Below are 19,276 nucleotides of genomic sequence, written 5' to 3'. Positions count from 1 at the left end.
TACACACACATGCACACATACATACAGGAATATTATCCAGCTATAAAAAAGGATGAAATCTTGTCATTTAAACAACATGGATGGACCTTGATGGCATTATGCTAAGTAAAATAAGTCAGACAGCGAAAGACAAATACCATATGATCTCTCTTATATACGGAATCTAAAAATAAATTATTAAAAAAAGTCAAGCTCACAGATACGGAGAACAGATTGGTGGTTGCCAGAGGTGGGGGGGGGTGTGCGTGAAATGGGTGAACTGGGTTTTTTTTTCAGTTTAAATAAACTGAATGAAATAAAAATAGTTAATTCATCATATTAACAAACTGAAAAAGAAACTAAAAAAGAAAAATCTTATGATCATCTCAACAGATGGAGAGATTTGACAAAATCCAACATCCATTTCTGATAAAAAAAAAACTCTGAGGCTATTAGGAATAGAAAGGAACATCCTCAATTTGATAAAGTACATTTATGAAAAACCTAGGACTAACATAATTAATGTTTTTTCTCCAAGATCAGGAAAACATAAGAAGAGTTGCTCTTTCAACTTTTATTCAGTATTTATTAGAGGTTCTAGCCAGTTCAAGAAGGCAAAGAACAAACAAAAAAAAGATTAAAAAGAAGATTGGAAATGAAGTAAAACTGACTTTCATAGACATGATCATACATGTAGAAAATCCTATGTAATCGACAAAAAGTTTCTAGAACTAATAAGTGAGTTTAGCAAGCCCGTAGAATAAAAGATTAATATACAAAAATCAATTATATTTCTATATACTAGCAACAAATAATGGAAACTGACATTAAAAATAATCCTATTTATAATATGAAATACTTGAGGTTAAAACTCAAAAGATATGCAAGACCTGTACACTGAAAACTGTAAGATATTACTGTGAGGAATTTAAGAATACCTAAATAAATGAATAGATATTACCAGGTTCATGGATTAGAGGACTCTATATTTTTGAGATACCAATTCTCCCCAAGTTGATATACAGATTCAATATATCAATTCAAATCCCTGCAGGGCTTTTTTTTTTTTAATTTTTAAAAAAATTTATTTACTTAATTTACTTATTTTTGGCTGCGTTGGGTCTTCGTTGCCGCACGTGGGCTTTCTCTAGTTGCAGTGAGTGGAGGTTACTCTTCGTTTCGGTGTGCGGGCTTCTCGTTGTGGCTTCTCTTGTTGCGGAGCACAGACTCTAGGCACGCAGGCTTCAGTAGCTGTGGCTCGTGGGCTCTAGAGCACAGGCTCAGTAGTTGTGGTGCTCGGGCTTAGCTGCTCCACGGTATGTGGGATCTTCCTGGACCAGGGATCGAACCCGTGTCCCCTGCATTGGCAGGCGGATTCTTAACTGCTGCGCCACGAGGGAAGCCCAGCTGCAGGACTTTTTGAATTAGAATATTCAAAGCAATCTTGAAAATGAACAAAGTTGGAGGATTTACACTACCTGATTTCAAGACTTACTATAAAACTATAGGAATCAAAACTGTGTGGTACTGGCATAAAGGGTTTATCAATTTTTGTTCATCTTCAGAGAAGCAACTTTGAGCTTTAATTTTCTGTACTGTCTGTTTTTTACTTTGTTGATTTCTGCTTTTATCTCTATTACTTCCCTCCTTCTACCTGGGTTTATTTTGTTTTTGTTTTTGTTTTGTTTTCTTTTTGGCTAGCTTCTTAAAGTGGAACTTTAGATCCCTGATTTGAGACTTTTCTTCTCTAACATTAGCATTTCAAGTTATTAATCTCTTTATAAATATCTCACTTTTACTGATTTCTAATTGAATTAACTCTAGCCGAAGAGTGTAGTTTGTAAAACATCAATTATTTCAAATTTGAGACTTGTATTACATCCCAACCTATTGTATATCTCAGTGAACATATCATGTGCACTTGAAAAGAATATATATAACGCAGTTATTGTGTGTTCTCTAGATATCAATTAGGTCAAGTGGCTGACCGCACTGTTCAGATCATCTATTTCGTTAAGATATTTTATCATTTGCAGAAAATGGGTGTTAAGTTCTTCAACTATGATTATGGAAAGACTTTCTCTCATTCAATTTTTGCTCCATATCTTTAAAGGTCTGTTATGAGTGAAAACACTTCCATGTTTGTTATGTCTTCCTGATGAACTGGCTGCTTTGTCACAATGAAATGTCTCTGGTGAGACTCCCTCCTGAAGTCTATTATTAATACAGGCACTCAGCCTTTTTAGGTGTGTTGTTTGGCTTGTGCATCTTCCCCATCCAATTGTTCTCAACCCATTTGTGAATTTGAATTTAAATTGTACTCTGCAGACAGCACATACTTGGGTCTTGATTTATTTTTATCTGTTCTGACAACTTCTGCCATTTTATGTAATTACAGACTTAGTTGGATTTAGAGCTATTATTTTATTGGTTTGATAGGTTCCCTGGTTTTATTGTTGTTGTTGTTGCCCTAATCATCCTTTCCTGTCCTTCTTTTGGATTATTTGTTTTTAAAAATTACATTTTAGTTTATCTCTTGGCTTTTTAGCTAATTTTTATTATCTCATACTCCATCAACCCTGCTATAGATTTAAAAATATCTGTAATGGCAATGGTTTCTGGAGACTAACTGTCAGTGTTTGATTCACTACTCTGCCACTCGTTTGCTGTGTGACTTTGGGCATGTTGTTACTTAACCTGTTCGTGCCTTAATTGTTCCATATATAAAACAGAAGTAATAACTTGCAGAGAAATGCATGTGGGGTCATGGTCCTCAGACCCAACTCATTATTAGCATAAGGTATAAACTCCAGGAGTACGGGCTTTCCAGAAAGCAAAAGACAGATGCAGTTCAAGAACATCTGGGCTCTGATTCTGCTTTCTCTCCTTAGAATAAAGATGAGCACCTGTAGATGCTGAGACTGGTTTAAGGTCAGGAGAAATGATTATCAGTAAATATCCCTTATTCTTTAAATGAAAGCATGTCGACTGTAGTATAGATTCTTTCAAAACAGTAATATAAAACCAGAATATACAAAGTATAGTGGCACAGTCAAAAAAAGAGCTTTCCATGTTGGGTGAGGCCCTACCTTGCATGGACTGTGTCACTGACATCTACACACCCGCATAGGAATCCAAAGTATTTAAGAACAGGTACACTAAAAAACACGCATCTGCTCCTCTCCTGATGGACTAGCTTAACTCCAAAAAAACTCTATCTGTGGCTAATTAGAAATAATAGAAATAACAGAATAAGATATACAGAAATCATCTAATAGTATAATATAATAAAAAAACAAACAGAAATAATCTAATCTCACAACAGCTGTCGACCTGGCCTTTTCCCACCAATCCACAATCCACCTAGTAACATAACGTTCTCCACCTCAAAGGGTGGTTGTGAGGATTAAATGAATTAACTTATATGAAGAACCAGGGGCAGGGAATGGTACACAGTCACAGCTCAGCATATGGTAATTTATATACCCCTGAAGACTAGCAAAGGTGTTAGACATAATCCGAAAACCTGATTGAACACGTTTGTCACCATTTCCTCATCCACCAAATCCTTATGAATAATGCAAAAGTGAAAAAGGACAGGAGACAGTAAAAAGGAATAAAAAGAAGACATCAGAATAGTTCACCAAATCATTATGTTAAAGGAAGAGCATTTCAAACATACTGTCCTCATTGTTTACCAAACAAAATCTGAATGTATATATGACCCATCTAGTCACAACTACAGTCCAAGTTTGAATCGGACACTTTCTTTCAAGGTCAGCAACAAAGTGACCCAAGGCAGTCCCATCAATAATTGAGGGCTTATTATTATGTATCAGGTACTATTCTAGGTGCCTTATGTGTGTCAAGAGTTGATTGGCAAAGGACATAACTAAGAAATACAGTCCAAAATATGTAACCAACATAAACGTGATGATATTTCCAAAAATACTGTAACTGAATTAAACAAAAAAGTATTCATAATTTAGATGTCATTGCTAAGTAAATGGCATTAATGACTTGTTTTCTCACGATGGTGTATTTAACGTTGATTGTATTTTAAAATAGAAGGTACCGTGGTACCTGACTCCGGTGGTGGCATGTGAACAACGGTGCTGCTGTAGCTGCACTGCCTCACGTCCAGGCTCAGAGCCGCCTCGGTCAGGGTCTGTGGAGCTCCTCCTTCAGCATCTGTGGACCATCCACTAGCTGGCATTTCTGATGTAGGTACGGCTGGGATCTGAGAAACAGCTGGTGATGTAAGAGCAACTGACAGTGAAAAGAAAAATTCCCAACCAGAAATTCATTATTAAAGACCCAAACTGTTTACACACACTTATAACTGACAAGTTAAAACCTACTGGCCATAAAGAGGCAATGCGGATTCTTTGTGATTATACAAAGGATTCTTTGTGATTACAATGAAATAATTAAAGTCAAAAGATTAGAGAGAAAACAGAGGGGTGGCTTTGTAATAACTCTCTTGATCTAACTATGAAAGACATTCCTGTCACCTTGCAGTGCTTGGACATCATCTGCTCTGTGGCTTTGTCCGTCTTCTGCCGAGGATGAGGAAGTCGTATTTGTACAGGAGTTACACTTTCTCTTCAAAGCTGGAATGTTGTAGCTCTTCAGGTACCTGAAACAAGGTAATTCGGTTGTGTATACCTACCTGCCCCCAACTTTGCCATCTTCCACCTTTCTGCTTTTCTCACGCCACCTCTGTTTGGGGTATTTCACATTCTTTTTTTTTTTTTGGCCGCGCTGCGCACCATGTGGGATCTTAGTTTCCCGAACAGGGATCGAACCCTGTGCCCCTGCAGTGGGAGTGCAGAGTCTTAACCACTGGACCACCAGGGAAGTCCCTCACTTTCTTCCTGGGTGAAGGCTTCCCTGACCATCCTGGCCTACCTCACGGGGTTGTTACATTTCCCTGACTATGGTCTTGAATTGATCGTCAAATCTTAATTTTTATGAGCATAGGTCTTGTCTTCTCAACTATATTCAAAGAAGGGATGTATCTTCTAATTTTTTGCATCCCCCAAAATGTTCATGAGTTGTAAGTAGTAGAAATCCACTGATTTATAGTGAAAAATAAACAGCTGTTAAAAAAATGACATAGGGCTTCCCTGGTGGCGCAGTGGTTGGGAGTCCACCTGCCGATGCAGGGGACACGGGCTCGTGCCCTGGTCCGGGAAGATCCCACATGCCACGGAGCGGCCGGGCCCGTGAGCCATGGCCGCTGAGCCTGCGCGTCCGGAGCCTGTGCTCCACGGCGGGAGAGGCCACAGCAGTGAGAGGCCCGCATACCACACACACACACACACAAAAATGATATAAAGGCCCCACAGTGACAACATATGCTTCTGGAAAAACTAACATGTTATCAAACCTTGCGTCTCATACCTGATAACGCTATCAATACAGCTTATTTGCTGATAGGATGGGCTACGCTGATCCCTTCTCAAATCCTCGCAAGACTCGGTGTACATGCTATTATTTTTTAATGTCTGGAAGGAAGAAAAGGCCTTCTGCTCATCTGAAAGAGAATGAAAGGATGCACAATTTAAAATATCACATGTTTGAGAATATGTACTTATTTAGCAAAATTAAATAGTACTTTGGGATATACATGATATTTTAGGACATATACAGTCAATATTATGTAGTTACTAAAAATGAGCTCAGATCTAAATGCACTGATATAGAAAGATATCACCTAGAAAAATTACATGAATAATTTCATATATATCTTTTTAAAAGAGGAGTAAAACAACTGCTTCAGGCAAAGATTACCAAGGAATAAAACCGAAGGTGAAAGGTTGACGGGGACCTTCACAATGTTACTACCTGTACAACTGATTGATCCCGGCATCACTAAGGGGAATGACAGACACAGTGCATTGCTGATGTGCTGCAACGGAGAGTACACGGCACTGCCCGTGTTGAACTGGTGTCCAACAGAACGTTCTACAATGACAGAACTGTCCTTTATCTGTGCTGTCCAACCTGGTAGCCACTAACACCAGACCCAGAGACTAACATTTGAAGTGTGGCTACGGCAACTGAGGAACTAAATTTCACATTTTATTTATTTGTAATTAATTTGAATTTAAATTGCAAAATGTGGTTAGTGGCTACCATATCAGATAGCAGAGGTATAGAGAGAGGAAAAAAGACCTCAGGCTGGAGTGCTGAAGAACTTGAACTTTCAGTAGCGAATAAGCCAGTAAAGGAGAGTTATCCAGGAAGAGACAGATCCTGCAAGGTCTGGTGACATGGAAACGAAGAGGGGAAATTATTTCAAGGAAGAACAGCAAAGAATTATGCAAATGCTGTTGAGAGACTGAGAAATATTAGCTACTGTTGATGCTATTAATAAAGGTTAGTTTAGCTGCTTGGAAGAGGCTTCTCTATTTTCAGAGGGAATTACGGAAAAATGCTTCACTTTCACTCATTAATTTTAGCTTATTTTTTAATAATTTTCAACTTGAAGGTCTCAGAGGGTTACAAAAATGGTAGAGAGTTCCCATATACCATTCACCCAGCTTCCACTAATGTCACACCTCACATAACCATAGGAAAATGAATGATACTAGGAAATTTGGATTTCACCTGTTTTCCCACTAAATGTCACTTTTCTGGTCCAGAAGTCCAACCAGGATGTCACAAGTGAATTTAGTTGTCAAATGCCTCCTTAGTCTTTCCTTGTCCTTCATGATCCTGACACTTTTGAAGAGTACGGGGCAGGAATTTTTTAGAAATGCCCCTCCATTTGCGTTTCTCTGGTGTTTTCTTATGATTAGGTTGAGGTCATGCATCTTGGGGAAAATTGCCACAGAAGTGCAGTGCATGATGGTGATATGTTTTATTATTGACACATTAACCTTGATCATTGGTTAAGGTGATGCCTGCCAGGTTTCTCTTATGTAAAGTTACTATTTTACAACGTAATAAAAGATGTAAGCAATATATGTTCTGGAGGAATACTCTGAAGCCATGCAAATATCCTGTTTCTTTTATACTTTCACCTATTGTTTGCACAACACTGTGAATATACTTAATGCCACCAGACTGCACATTTAAAAACAGTAAATTACACACCTAAGACCACAATTTTAAAAAAACTGTCATCTAATTTTAGCACTCACTGGAGGATATGCCCTGCAACAGTTACTACTGTGGAATTCTTTCTTTATTCTCTAAGTCTTACTGAAATATAATTGACATACAGTAGTAAGTTTAAGGTGTACAGCATAATGACTACTGTGGCATTCTAATCGCACTTTCCTATTTTTTTACTCCTACATTTATTAATCAAGCTTTTTCTATTAGGAAGAGTTTCCCTTCTCCCCTTTCCCTTCTATTTATTCATCCAATCATTTATCATATCCAGCAGGGACTCCTGGATACTCATTTGCTGTGTTATAATCCAATACTATCATTATTTATTTTGTTGCTCAAATTGTTTCAGTTTTGGTCATTAGGTGCTCTTTCAAGTTGTCTCCTGTGTCCCTCGGACATGCCATTTTCTCCCTTTTTTCTTGAGCACTTCCTTACTTCTCTGGTTTCTTTTATGGGAAAAACACAGAGGAACCAAGACTCGGGTGCTGGGTGTGCTCACTGCTAAATGTGTCCCTCCTTGTAGGTCCCCTCAATGGACAAAGCAAATATATATCTGTATGTATATCAACCGTTGTCTGTCCATCCGTCCATCCATCCATTAAGCAAAAAGGCACGAGTTCATGCTGATACCTTTAACTCCAATCCAGCACCGAGTTCACACTAGCATTCCCTCTGCTCACTTGCTATGTCCCTCTCCAGCAGCGAGGAATCTCATTATCTGCAATGTGGTTGCCTATTTGCTCAATTCTACTCTGTATGTAAAGTAGCTTCAGAATTGCTAGCTTGCACTATGGTGAGAAATCAGTTTCTTGAATACTGTGTTTGTGTACATTTATGTTTTGGATTTAGTGCTGGGGTGTCCAGTGAAGACACCGATTTCCAAAGCTACTCAGCAACTTTCTTCCCCACCTCCTTCAGGACGTTTATGCCATTAGTTTGTACCTTGGTTAGGGTCACTTGTCACAGCCTATACCTCATCTTGGGTTCCCTCTACATTCTGGGGTGGGGTGAGGTACAACAGATCTATGAGTTTTAACAAATGCACAGCCAGTTGTGATTCCACCACCAGAGTAACAAACAGAACATTTCTCTCACTCAAACATTTCCCTCCAGCTGCCTCTTTGCAGTCAACACATCCCGCAACCTTAGCAAGTACTGATCTGTTTTCTGGACCTAGTGTATTCCAGAAGTAATGCCTTCCCAGAACAGAACCACACAACATGCAACCTTTTAGCTGTGGCTTCTTTAACTTAGCAAAATGCATTTAAGATCCATCTGCATTGTTGCATGAATCAAGTTCATTTTTCTTTTTTTTTCTTTTTTTTTCTTTTTTTTGTGGTACGTGGGCCTCTCACTGTTGTGGCCTCTCCCGTTGCAGAGCACAGGCTCCGGACACCCAGGCTCAGCGGCCCTGGCTCACGGGCCCAGCCGCTCCGCGGCATGTGGGATCTTCCCGGACCGGGGCACGAACCCGTGTCCCCTGCATCGGCAGGCGGACTCTCAACCACTGCGCCACCAGGGAAGCCCAAGTTCATTTTTCTTTATTGTTGAGTAGTATTCCATTGAGTGGATGTATCACAGTTTATCTATTCACCTGCTGAATGACATGGAAGCTGTTTCCAATTTTTGGTGAGTGTGAAAAAAGTGTAATAAACATTTTCAGACAGGATTTTGTGTGAACTTGCTTCTTTATTTCACTTGGGTAAATAACTAAGAATGGAATTGCTGAGTAAAATGGTAAGCTTATAAGATATTTAACTTTATAATAAATTGCCGCATTTTCCAAAGTGGCTGCACAATTTTACATTACCCTCAGCAACATGTGAGAGCTCCAGTTACTCTGCATTCTTGCCAGAACTTGTCAGTTTTCGTTCTTTTAATTTTAGCCATTTTAACGGGTGTGTGATGTGTTTTTAACTTGCTAATGACCAATGAGATTGAGTGTTGTTTCATATGCTATTTGCCATCTATACATCTTCACTGGAAAAGTGTTTAGATCTGGGGCTTCCCTGGTGGCACAGTGGTTGAGAGTCTGCCTGCCAATGCAGGGGGCGCGGGTTCGTGCCCCGGTCCGGGAAGATCCCACATGCTGCGGAGCGGCTGGGCCCGTGAGCCATGGCCGCTGAGCCTGCGCGTCCGGAGCCTGTGCTCTGCAAGGGGAGAGGCCACAGCAGTGAGAGGCCCGTGTACTGCAAAAAAAAAGAAAAAAAAAAGTGTTTAGATCTCTTGACCATTTTAAAATTGGGATGTTTAACTTCTTATTGTTAAATTTTGAGAGTTCTTTATGTATTCTGGATACAGCTCTTTATATATAATTTGCAAATATTTTGTCTTTTCATTGTCTTACCAATGTCTTACCAACGTCTTTCAAAGAAACAGTTTTAATTTCAATAAAGTCTAATTTATCAATTTCTTTCTTTTATGGATCATGCTTTTGATATCATATCTAAAATCTCTTTCCAAACCCAAGATTACAAAGATTTTCTCCTATGTTTTCTTCTAGAAATTTATATTTAAAAAATTGAAGTATAATTGACAGGCAACATTCTATCAGCCTCAAGTGTACAACATAATGCGTCAACATTTGTATACACTGCAAAATGATCACAATAATCTAGTTACCATCTGTCACCATATAAAGTTATAGAATTTTTTTTTCAAATCTGCAGTACAGTATCACTGACTATGGTCACCAAGCTGCACGTTACATCCCTACGATTTGTTTTATAGATGGAAATTTGTACCTTCTGATCCCCTTCACCCATTTTGCCCACCTCCCAACCCCCTTCCCCTCTGGCAACCACCGATTTATTCTCTGTATCTGTGAGCTTTGGTTTGTATTTTTGGATTCCACATACAAGTGAAATCATATGCTATTTGCCCTTCTCTGACTTATTTCAGGTAGCATAATACTCCTGAGGTCCATCCATGTTGTCACAAGGAAGATGTCATTCTTTTTTTGTAGCCAAATAGGATTCCGTTCTCTCTCTATACCAGTTTCTTTATCCAATCATCCACGGATGCACACTTAGGTTGTTTCCATATCTTGGTTATTGTAAATAATTCCGCAGTGAACATAGTGGCACACATATCTTTTCAAATTAGTGTCTTCGTTTTCTTCAGATAAATACTCATAAATGGGACTGCTGGATCATAGGGTAGTTCTATTTTTAATTTTTTGAGGAAGCTCCATACTTTTTTCCACAGAGGCTGCACCAATTTACATTCCCACCAACAGTGTAAACGGGTTCCCTTTCCTCCTCGTCCTCACCAACACTTGCTATTTCTTGTCCTTTTGACGACGGCCATTCTGACAGGTGTGAGCTGATATCTCATCGTGGTTTTGATTTGCTGCAGTCCCCGACTATCACTGTGGATTTGTTTATTTCTCCTTGAAGTTTTTAATCAGTTTTGGCTTCGTGTATTTTGAAGCTCTGATGTTAGGTGCATAAACAGGATTGTTTTATATTCTCAGAGAATCACCCCCCTTGTCTTTATGCAATATCTCTCTGAAGCCCTTGTTCTAAAGTCTACTGTGTCTGACCTTAATATAGCTTTCCAGTTTTCTTTTGATTCCTGTTAGCATGGTATATCTTTTCTAACCTTTTACTTTTAACCTATGTTTTTAATTTTCAAAATGGGGTTTTGTAGATAATAGGTAGCTGCATCTTGTTTTTTCATCCAATTTCACAATTTCTAAGTCTTTTCACTGGTATATTGAGATCATTCACATTTAATGTGATTGATGTAGCTGGATTAAAATGTACCTCTTGCTAGCTGTTTTCCATTTGTTCCATCCGGGTTTTTTGTTTCTTTTTTCCTCCTTTTCTACCTCATTTTGGGTTAAGTGTTTTTTTTTGTTTTGTTTTTTTTTTAAAGAAGATGTTGGGGGTAGGAGTTTATTAATTAATTTATTTATTTTTGCTGTGTTGGGTCTTCATTTCTGTGCACGGGCTTTCTCTAGTTGTGGCAAGCGGGGGCCACTCTTCATCGCGGTGTGCAGGCCTCTCACTATTGCGGCCTCTCTTGCTGTGGAGCACAGGCTCCAGACGCGCAGGCTCAGTAGTTGTGGCTCATGGGCCCAGTTGCTCCGTGGCATGTGGGATCCTCCCAGACCAGGGCTCAAACCCATGTCCCTTGCATTAGCAGGCAGATTCTCAACCACTGCGCCACCAGGGAAGCCCATGGGTTAAGTGTTTTAAATTACATTTTAACACCTCTACTGACATCATTTATACTTCTTTAAAAACTTTTACTAATAATTGTCTTAAAGTTTACAATATACATCTTTAAGGACTCAGTTTCTATCTCCAAATAGTATACTCCAAATACTATAACATGGAAAGAATTTACACAGTATATTCCTAATACCTCACTCCCATCCTTTGCAGTATTTTTACGTATGTTATACATGCAGAATACTATTGTTGCTTTAGTTAGTTATGTTTTACAGTAATTAAAAATAAGTAAAAAATAAAATTTATTTTATCTTCATTTATTTCACTTCCAGTGCTTTTCATTTCTTTGTGTAGATCCAAGTGTTATGTCTGACATCATGTTCCTTCTACCTTTACAAATTCCTTTAGGATTCTTATAGAACAGATCTGCTGGCAATACATTCCCATAGTTTTTGTTTGAGAAAAATCTTTATATCTCCTTCATTTCTGAAAGATACTTCCCACTGTGTGTACCATTCTACATTGACGGTTTCTTTCCTTTGAAGATGTTACTCTATTGTGTCCTAACGTTCATAGTCTCTGAAGAAATGACTCCTGTAATTCTTTTTCTTATCTTTGTTTTTCTGTAATCTATCATTTTCCTTTGGTTGCCATCAAGATATTCTCTTTGGTTTTATTTCAGTTTGAATATGATATGCCCAAGTGTGTGGTGTTTTTATTGTTTTTTCTTTTTCTTTTCTTTTCATTTTGTATTATGCTACTTGATGTTCTTTGAATCTGGAAAATCAGCCATTATTTCAAGTATTTTTCCCGGGATTCCAATTACTCATATGTTAGATCATTCTTAAAAGGCTCTATCTTGTATGTTCCTTTCTCTTTGTGTTTCAGCTGCGTAATTTCTATTTATCTATCTTCAAGTTTACTGATTCTTTTCTTGGTTGAGTGCCCACCAAAGGCATATATTCATCTCCAGCATTTCTAACATTTCCATCTGATCCTTTCTTTCGTGTCCCATCTCAATGCTGTGATTACTTCGGCGGTTTTTGCATGTTACCTACTTTGTCCATTACAGCCTTTAATGTATTTATTATTCAGAGTTATTTCCAACATCTGTGTCCTACCCGACTCTTGTTCTTGTTCAGATGACTGCTTTGTCTCTTAGGAGGTTTTTTCCTTGCTTTCCATATGCTTCATAATTTGCTGAAAACTGAACACATATAAGACAGTAGGGACTGGGCATGCCTTTCCTTCCACTAGGTCTGTGTTCTGGTTAATCTAATTAAGCTTTAGGCCAGGTCTGAGGTTTGTTGTTGCTATGGTTTCACTCACTGTATGACAGCTTTCAGATCCCTCTAGTGACACTCTGTGCTTCAGGTGGAGGCTGGTTTCCTGAGAGCTCTTTTTTCCAACATCTGCTTCACTTCCAGGCTTTGGTCTTCCCTGCACTGTGCCTCAGAGGAGGTCTGTCTCTTGTAGGTGACTTGAATCAGTCAGTCACAGGATTCAGCACTTACCTCACTTCTCCTTGCAAGTATGTGCCTCTCCTCAGATTTCAGGCGTGCTGGCTGCCCTATATCAGCACTCTGATGGGTTCAAGAAAGAACATGAACTTGCTGTCCATCTGGCTTTTTTCCTCATAAGTTTGGAATGATGCTCTTTCCAGCTCTCCCTGAGAAGAAACCAAAGCACTCTCACTCTGAGTTAGTTCAGTGTATGAATCATCTTCTTTCACTTGGGCTTTGCATCACCCTCGCAGTAGAACACTGTCTTCCCCAATTTTCCCAATTACTTCTCTGGCAGCTGGCATCAGTCTGTATAGCTGAGGATGGGACTTTACATCTCTTTGTTGTTCCTTGCCCTTCCGTAATAAGTTTAAAAGTTTCCCTTCTTTTTTTAAAAAATTTATTTATTTAATTTATTTATTTTTGGCTGCGTTGGGTCTTCATTGCTGCACGTGGGCTTTCTCTAGTTGTGGCGAGCGGGGGCTACTCTTTGTTGCAGTGCACGGGCTTCTCACTGTGGTGGCCTCTCTTGCTGCGGAACGTGAGCTCCAGGTGCATGGGCTTCAGTAGCTGCGGCACGCAGGCTCAGTAGTTGTGGCTCATGGACTCTAGAGCGCAGGCCCAGTAGTTGTATCTCACGGGCTTAGTTGCTCCATGGCATGTGGGATCCTCCCAGACCAGAGATCGAACCCGTGTCCCCTGCACTGGTAGGCGGACTCTTAACCACTGCACCATCAGGGAAACCCAAAAGTTTCCCTCCTTATTCTATTCTAAAGCATAACCTGCCTTTATAAGAAAGGTAAACATACATACTTAAAACTTTATGTTCTTGCGTGCTCCAGCACTCTGCATATAATAAAACATATATACAATGACCATTTGGTATTTTCCTTTTCATTGGTGTATATCTCTACTCAATTTCTAATATTCAAATTACAACGTTTTCTATCTTTAAGTCACCTTCTTGTTTCTCTTCAGTAAAGAGTAATAAAGATTTTTTTACTAGCTCTTTAAACTTGTAGGTCTTAAGCTGTTAATAAAAACAAGACGCCCAAATAACAGTAGTTCTCCAAAGTTATTCCAAATGGCATAACTTCCCCCCAAAGTGGCATCCTATGTGTATTAGTCAAATATAGCACATAGCTAAGTAGTAAGAAAATTTGTTTCTAAAATAGTAGCCTAAGTACACAGAGTTAGGTATAGCTTAAATTTTATAAAATGTTGAATGACTGAATATGGATGATGCTTAAATATATAGCCTTCAAAACAATAGTACTGGGCTTCCCTGGTGGCGCAGTGGTTGAAAGTCCGCCTGCCAATGCACGGGACATGGGTTCGTGCCCCGGTCCGGGAAGATCCCACATGCCGCAGAGCAGCTAGGCCCGTGAGCCATGGCCGCTGAGCCTGCACGTCTGGAGCCTGTGCTTCACAACGGGAGAGGCCACAACAGTGAGAGGCCCATGTACCGCAAAAAACAAAACAAAACAAAAAAAACAGCACTGATGGTATTACGAGATCAATGCAATGACAGGTGATAAGAAACGGAATAAAGAAGGAGGTTAGAAAGGATTTCTACCCTGAGAAGAAATTCCAGAGGTCAGGTTGTAAGATTGTGGCACTAACACGAGGTCGCAGGCCAAGGCAGCAGCAAGTAGCACTGACTGGATCAGACAATGAAGAAAACATCTAGAAACTTTAGATTAAAATCTCCTCAAAGAATTTTCTCTGGCAGGATATGGAATAATGATACACAACAAGAAAGATATTTAAGATAAATTCTTTTGTGGGGGAGATCTGATGGTTTCACGGGACCAAAAAAGGTTGTCATTTCTACCTTGTGCCCTTACGTCTACAGCAAAAGAAACAAACAGAACTTGAAACCTCCTGCCAAGATGAATAAAAACCCAAAAAACTAAAGGACAGGACTTGGTGTATCTGGAGGGTGTCCTATGGGATCCCAGTGATATCACCTGTAGGAGCAGCAGTTTGATATTTTTCTTGTGGCAATCATATCAAGTCCTGAAAAGTACAGCTACTATTATTACTATTGACTTTAGAGAAGAATTGTCCCCCTACTGTGTAGAACACCCACATTTGACAGTGGTAGGGACCATCAATGACATTTAGGTGGCCAAAATCTATAATGACTTCCCAAATTATATTGATATTAACATTCAAGGAGAAAAATTAAGAGAAAGTTATCTAAGTTAAGAAGTTAGCATAATTTGATCCCTATATTATAAAACTTTATCTATACAGAACTATATAATTCTGTATATAGAAGCACGCAGGTTAGCTTCTCAAAATAACGTCACCTATCATGACTGATTCAATTCCTCTGGGATGCTCCCTACCTCATATTTGAGAAAAGTAAACATGTAATCAAGAAAAAGGCCAAGTTTTCATTCAATTTAGGTCACAAACATTCTCCATTTGTTTGAAATGAAAGGGAGGGATTATCATTTTAATATACTTTGTTATCTGAAATGTATTCTAAAATCACCTCTTTTGGTTTACAGATAGCTCATATGGAGGGAATCTACGAATTGGGTGGAATTAGCAGAAAAGTCAATTCTTTAGTAGAAGTACACTGTGACTACATTCTAATACCATTTAGCTTTTGGGACAGTATTTGCTGCTGCCATTGTTATTATTAGTAGTAGTACTGTTACTTTTGTTATCTGGGCACGTAAACCTGAACAGCAGCAGCCCAGAGTCCTGGCTTCGTGAGGGCGGCTCTGGGAGGGGGGCGGGGCGACCCTGCTGACTCACCACCACGCTGTTCCGGGCCGGTCCCCACCACTTGCTTCTTTGATGATTTGGCCCTTGACTCGATGTACAGCTGCTGGCCTAGATTCTTGATTTTGTTTACACTGGCATAGACCTGCTGCAAAGTCAACTAAGGGAAAAGAATGATAAACAATGTTTCAAAGATTACAAAAATGTGCATTAAAAGATACATAAACGAAATACATTTAACTTTTGGTTCTCTGTAGACAGAATGACTGAAAGCACAGTAATAGCATTAATTCAGTCTCCCGCTGCACCACAGCACACGAGGAGCAGTGAAGCTTTACAGCAATCTATCCACAACATGCTAATTTTTAGGAAGCACACAATTAACCCAAATATCACCTTCTAAAGGTGGTATTTTCTTTTTAGAGACATTTTCGCAAACCAGAATGGATCAGACTGTCTATTACCAGATCAGATCTTCCAGACGAGAACTAAGAAGCCACACGCGTAGAGGTACAAAACCAGCACTGACACGTTACGGGTAACGACACAGGAAGAAAAGGACACATGCTCAGAAGCACGTGTGTGCTCGCTCACCGGTGCCTCCTGCACCTCCTCCGCGCAGCGCCCGCTGGACTCACTGGAGGATGCGATGCTGAGGTGACGCTCCTGAGACCCGCTGCTCCCCAGGCTTCCATAGCCACTGGATGTGCTCCCGTGAACGGGCTGCAAGAGAGAGGGGCCCGTCGCAGCCCCGGGTGATGTGGCCATCAGGGGAGAGACACAGCATTACCTATCTCTGAGCTTACCTACAGTCATCACAAAATTAAGATTAAAATTTCTGAAATCCTAAATGAGGTGTGTGAAGGGTGATGCTGACATGAAAGACATTCCTCTCTCATCTCAGTAATTCTCAAGGGCAGAACCTACTTTTCTAGTCTAGGTGGGTATTTCTAGAACAAACGTTTTTAAAGCCACAGTAAATAAATTTAACAAAACATGAAAATAAACTCTAACTCTTTATGCTGAGTTTGGAATAGACAGAACAAATTAAATATATACTGTACTTTTCCCCAAGAACCTCAGAGATACTTTATAAACTCTAGAGACTGTAGGAAAGACATTTTGAACACTACTGGGTAACAGTTTTAGTGACACCATCAGTAAATGCTTGACAAGTTTACTGATTGACTCTCTAGTAGAAAGCATTTTGGTATTTGTTTTCAACAGGCAGTTTTTCCTACTTTGGCTCATAATGACTAGAGATACAGAGACCTGCCACCCCTCTCCCCACCTTTAAAACTGTAATTATTTAAAAAGAATAGTGAAGCCAAAACACTGGGAGCGTCTGGAATACAAGAAGGATTCTCTCATTTAGAAATAACTTCTCTATCTTATTGCTTCCTATGACTCTGTCTTCTTAAATTGGATTCTTACAAAAAGTCCTGTGTATTTAATACAGAAAAAAGGAAAACAAGATTAATGAAATTTAATTTGAAAACAGAAAGAGGAAGACAAAAATTTCTGGAATGTAGAGGGTAAGGATTTCTCTCTCCTCACGGTTTATTTCTGTGAAGTGACTTTACTAAGACTGAATGTTAAAATTAAAGACAATTATGGGAATATTATGTTTGTTTGTTTTTTTAATCTCTCACTTTACCTCTAAGAGAAGTCTGTGAATTTGTTCTTGTAATTCTGTTATGTCTTTGTCATTACTGTTCATCTTTTTCATTCTGGTGGCAAAAACATCCGCATTTAGTGGACTCCTACAAGATGCCAAGTGAAAGATTGAGTCAGGCAATTTCAAGTTCATTTACAACGAAGGCTAAAGTGATTTTTAATAGGAAATTCAAACAATAAACCTATGCTTTTACAAAGCAGCTCTTCAACCCCAAATATAGACAATATGAAGCTCAAACTCTATTCATAGAGGTAGAGAGAATCCTAGGAAACAAATGAGGTATTAACTGTCTTCTTTAGTTTCTCTGCAGCTGTAATCATTCTACTGTATCTGTATAAATTTAAAATCAGTGGTAGGTATACCCCTAGCTACTAAAATACCTTCAACAGCTACTAAAATACCTTCAACAGCTACTGGTCTCAGAATTTAACATGAACTGAGTAACCTACCGGCTATGAGAAATTTTAGGACCTTAAGTTTGGCAAACACACTGAATGCTTAATGTACCTCATCACTCAAGCTACCTAGTAAAGATGATTCCGCAGCCCACCCGCGTGGTGAACACGTGGTTGCCACAAAATCTTCAGTCTTATTTATACCCCAATTCTAGAGCATCTGAAATCTACCACCGGAATACAGTGAGAGGCAGACACGTCAACAGAAAGAGCAGCAAAGACAAGCGACTGACATTCACTTAGGCCCCTCTATGTGACAGGAAGTGCTGTTTTATAACACACATCGAGAATCAGTGACATTTTTCTACACCCTTACGACGCGCCGGGCGCTGTGCTAGCCGCTCCACCAGGCACCCCCTCCTCGCTTCCCTGGGCCAGACCCCGGCTCAGGTCCCCCGCTGTCGGGCCTGCCAGGTGCTCCCTGGGCCCAGAGTCCCGGCTCCAGGCCGCACGCTCTCGGCCACCACACTGTCCGGCCTCTCAGCACTTCGGTCTCACGAGTGCTGCTAACATCGGAAGTGCCGTGGGCCAGACACGTCACCTCCTGAGTCCTCGCGACCCTGGGAGGTAGGAATCGACCCGGCAGAGGTGAAGAAACTTGCCGAGTTGCCGTGGTCAGGCGGCCGGGTCGCGCCTAAAGCCACACGCGCGAACCCCGAGCCGGCTCTCCCTCCTTTTCCTGTTACGCGTCCTGCACGCTGCCTCTCACACCTCAGACACGCGGCAACACTTCCCCAAACTCCTAACAGGAACGGCGGGACGCCAGCGGGGTCACGGGAAGCGTCAGGAAGAGGCCGCGTCCCCGGCACAGGCCCCCCGCCCCAGACCCTAGGAGGCGCCAGGCCCGGTCCGGAGGCACCGGCTCCGCGATGCGGGACGCGGAGGGCCAGCTGCGCCTGGATGACAGCCTGACACTGGCACGTCTCAGGTCTCAGCTGCCCCTCCTGTCCCCCGCCCCCGCCCTCCCCCACCTGCCGCTGGGAGTCAGGCTCCTCCCACGCTCCGTTAGCTCCTCCCACGGGCCCGGCATGTAAAAGCGTGGCCGCGTCAAAGAAGGGTCCCTGGGGGCTAAAGTGCATCCCCGTGTGCTGTGAGCCTGAATGTCTTCCAGAGGCGTCTGGGCTGCTGTTCAAGTGCAATGCTGAGTGGAAACAGAATGTTCTGCTTTGTGCTATGAGATGTGGATGTTCCCAGGGGTGACCCTTCCGACGAAACCAAGTTGGGCTTTTAATCACCAATTACAGAACTCAAAGGATTCACCGCCTTCATCAAATGGTGTCAAGCTCGGCATGAAGCGTTGGCGGCGGCGGCGGCGGACGTCAGGAAACGGGTCTAGGAGTAAAGAAGGAAATCTGGTGTCCGTCTCCACTTTGCAACGTCCTGCCTCCGTGATCGCCGGGAAAGTGACTCCGTTTCACAGAATGCGGGTTTGTTTGGGTTTTTTTTTTTGTAAAATCAGAGGTAATGGCAGCTAGCCTCCCTTCCCACAGAGCTGCTGGGAAGGACCTGGAGAGAGCCGGACACGCCCATTGCCCCCTCCCTACTTCAACTGTCACACTTTCCAAAACTCCGCTTGCGCGTCACAGTGCCATTGCTGTTTTCCGTTCTCCCATACGCGGT

General features: G+C 40.8%; 1 protein-coding gene across 1 annotated transcript in view; it reads right to left on the bottom strand.

Moving 5' to 3' along the window:
- PER3 (period circadian regulator 3) overlaps positions 1-19,276 on the bottom strand; it is a gene marked incomplete at its 5' end in the record, with an annotated part of 61,260 nt that overhangs the window by 23,617 nt on the left and 18,367 nt on the right. Inside the window, 7 exons of the mRNA XM_079696992.1 lie at positions 4,063-4,248; positions 4,494-4,618; positions 5,386-5,518; positions 15,557-15,683; positions 16,118-16,246; positions 17,181-17,286; positions 18,892-19,065. Of these exons, the coding sequence (XP_079553118.1) occupies positions 4,063-4,248; positions 4,494-4,618; positions 5,386-5,518; positions 15,557-15,683; positions 16,118-16,246; positions 17,181-17,286; positions 18,892-19,065 (980 nt within the window). The remainder of the gene's footprint in view (positions 1-4,062; positions 4,249-4,493; positions 4,619-5,385; positions 5,519-15,556; positions 15,684-16,117; positions 16,247-17,180; positions 17,287-18,891; positions 19,066-19,276) is intronic.

The sequence above is a fragment of the Hyperoodon ampullatus genome (genome assembly GCF_949752795.1).
Source record: "Hyperoodon ampullatus genome assembly, chromosome: 2".
Classification (NCBI taxonomy): Eukaryota; Metazoa; Chordata; class Mammalia; order Artiodactyla; family Ziphiidae; genus Hyperoodon; species Hyperoodon ampullatus.
Note: the sequence above shows the minus strand (reverse complement) of the source record. Positions and strands in the feature narration are given on the sequence as shown.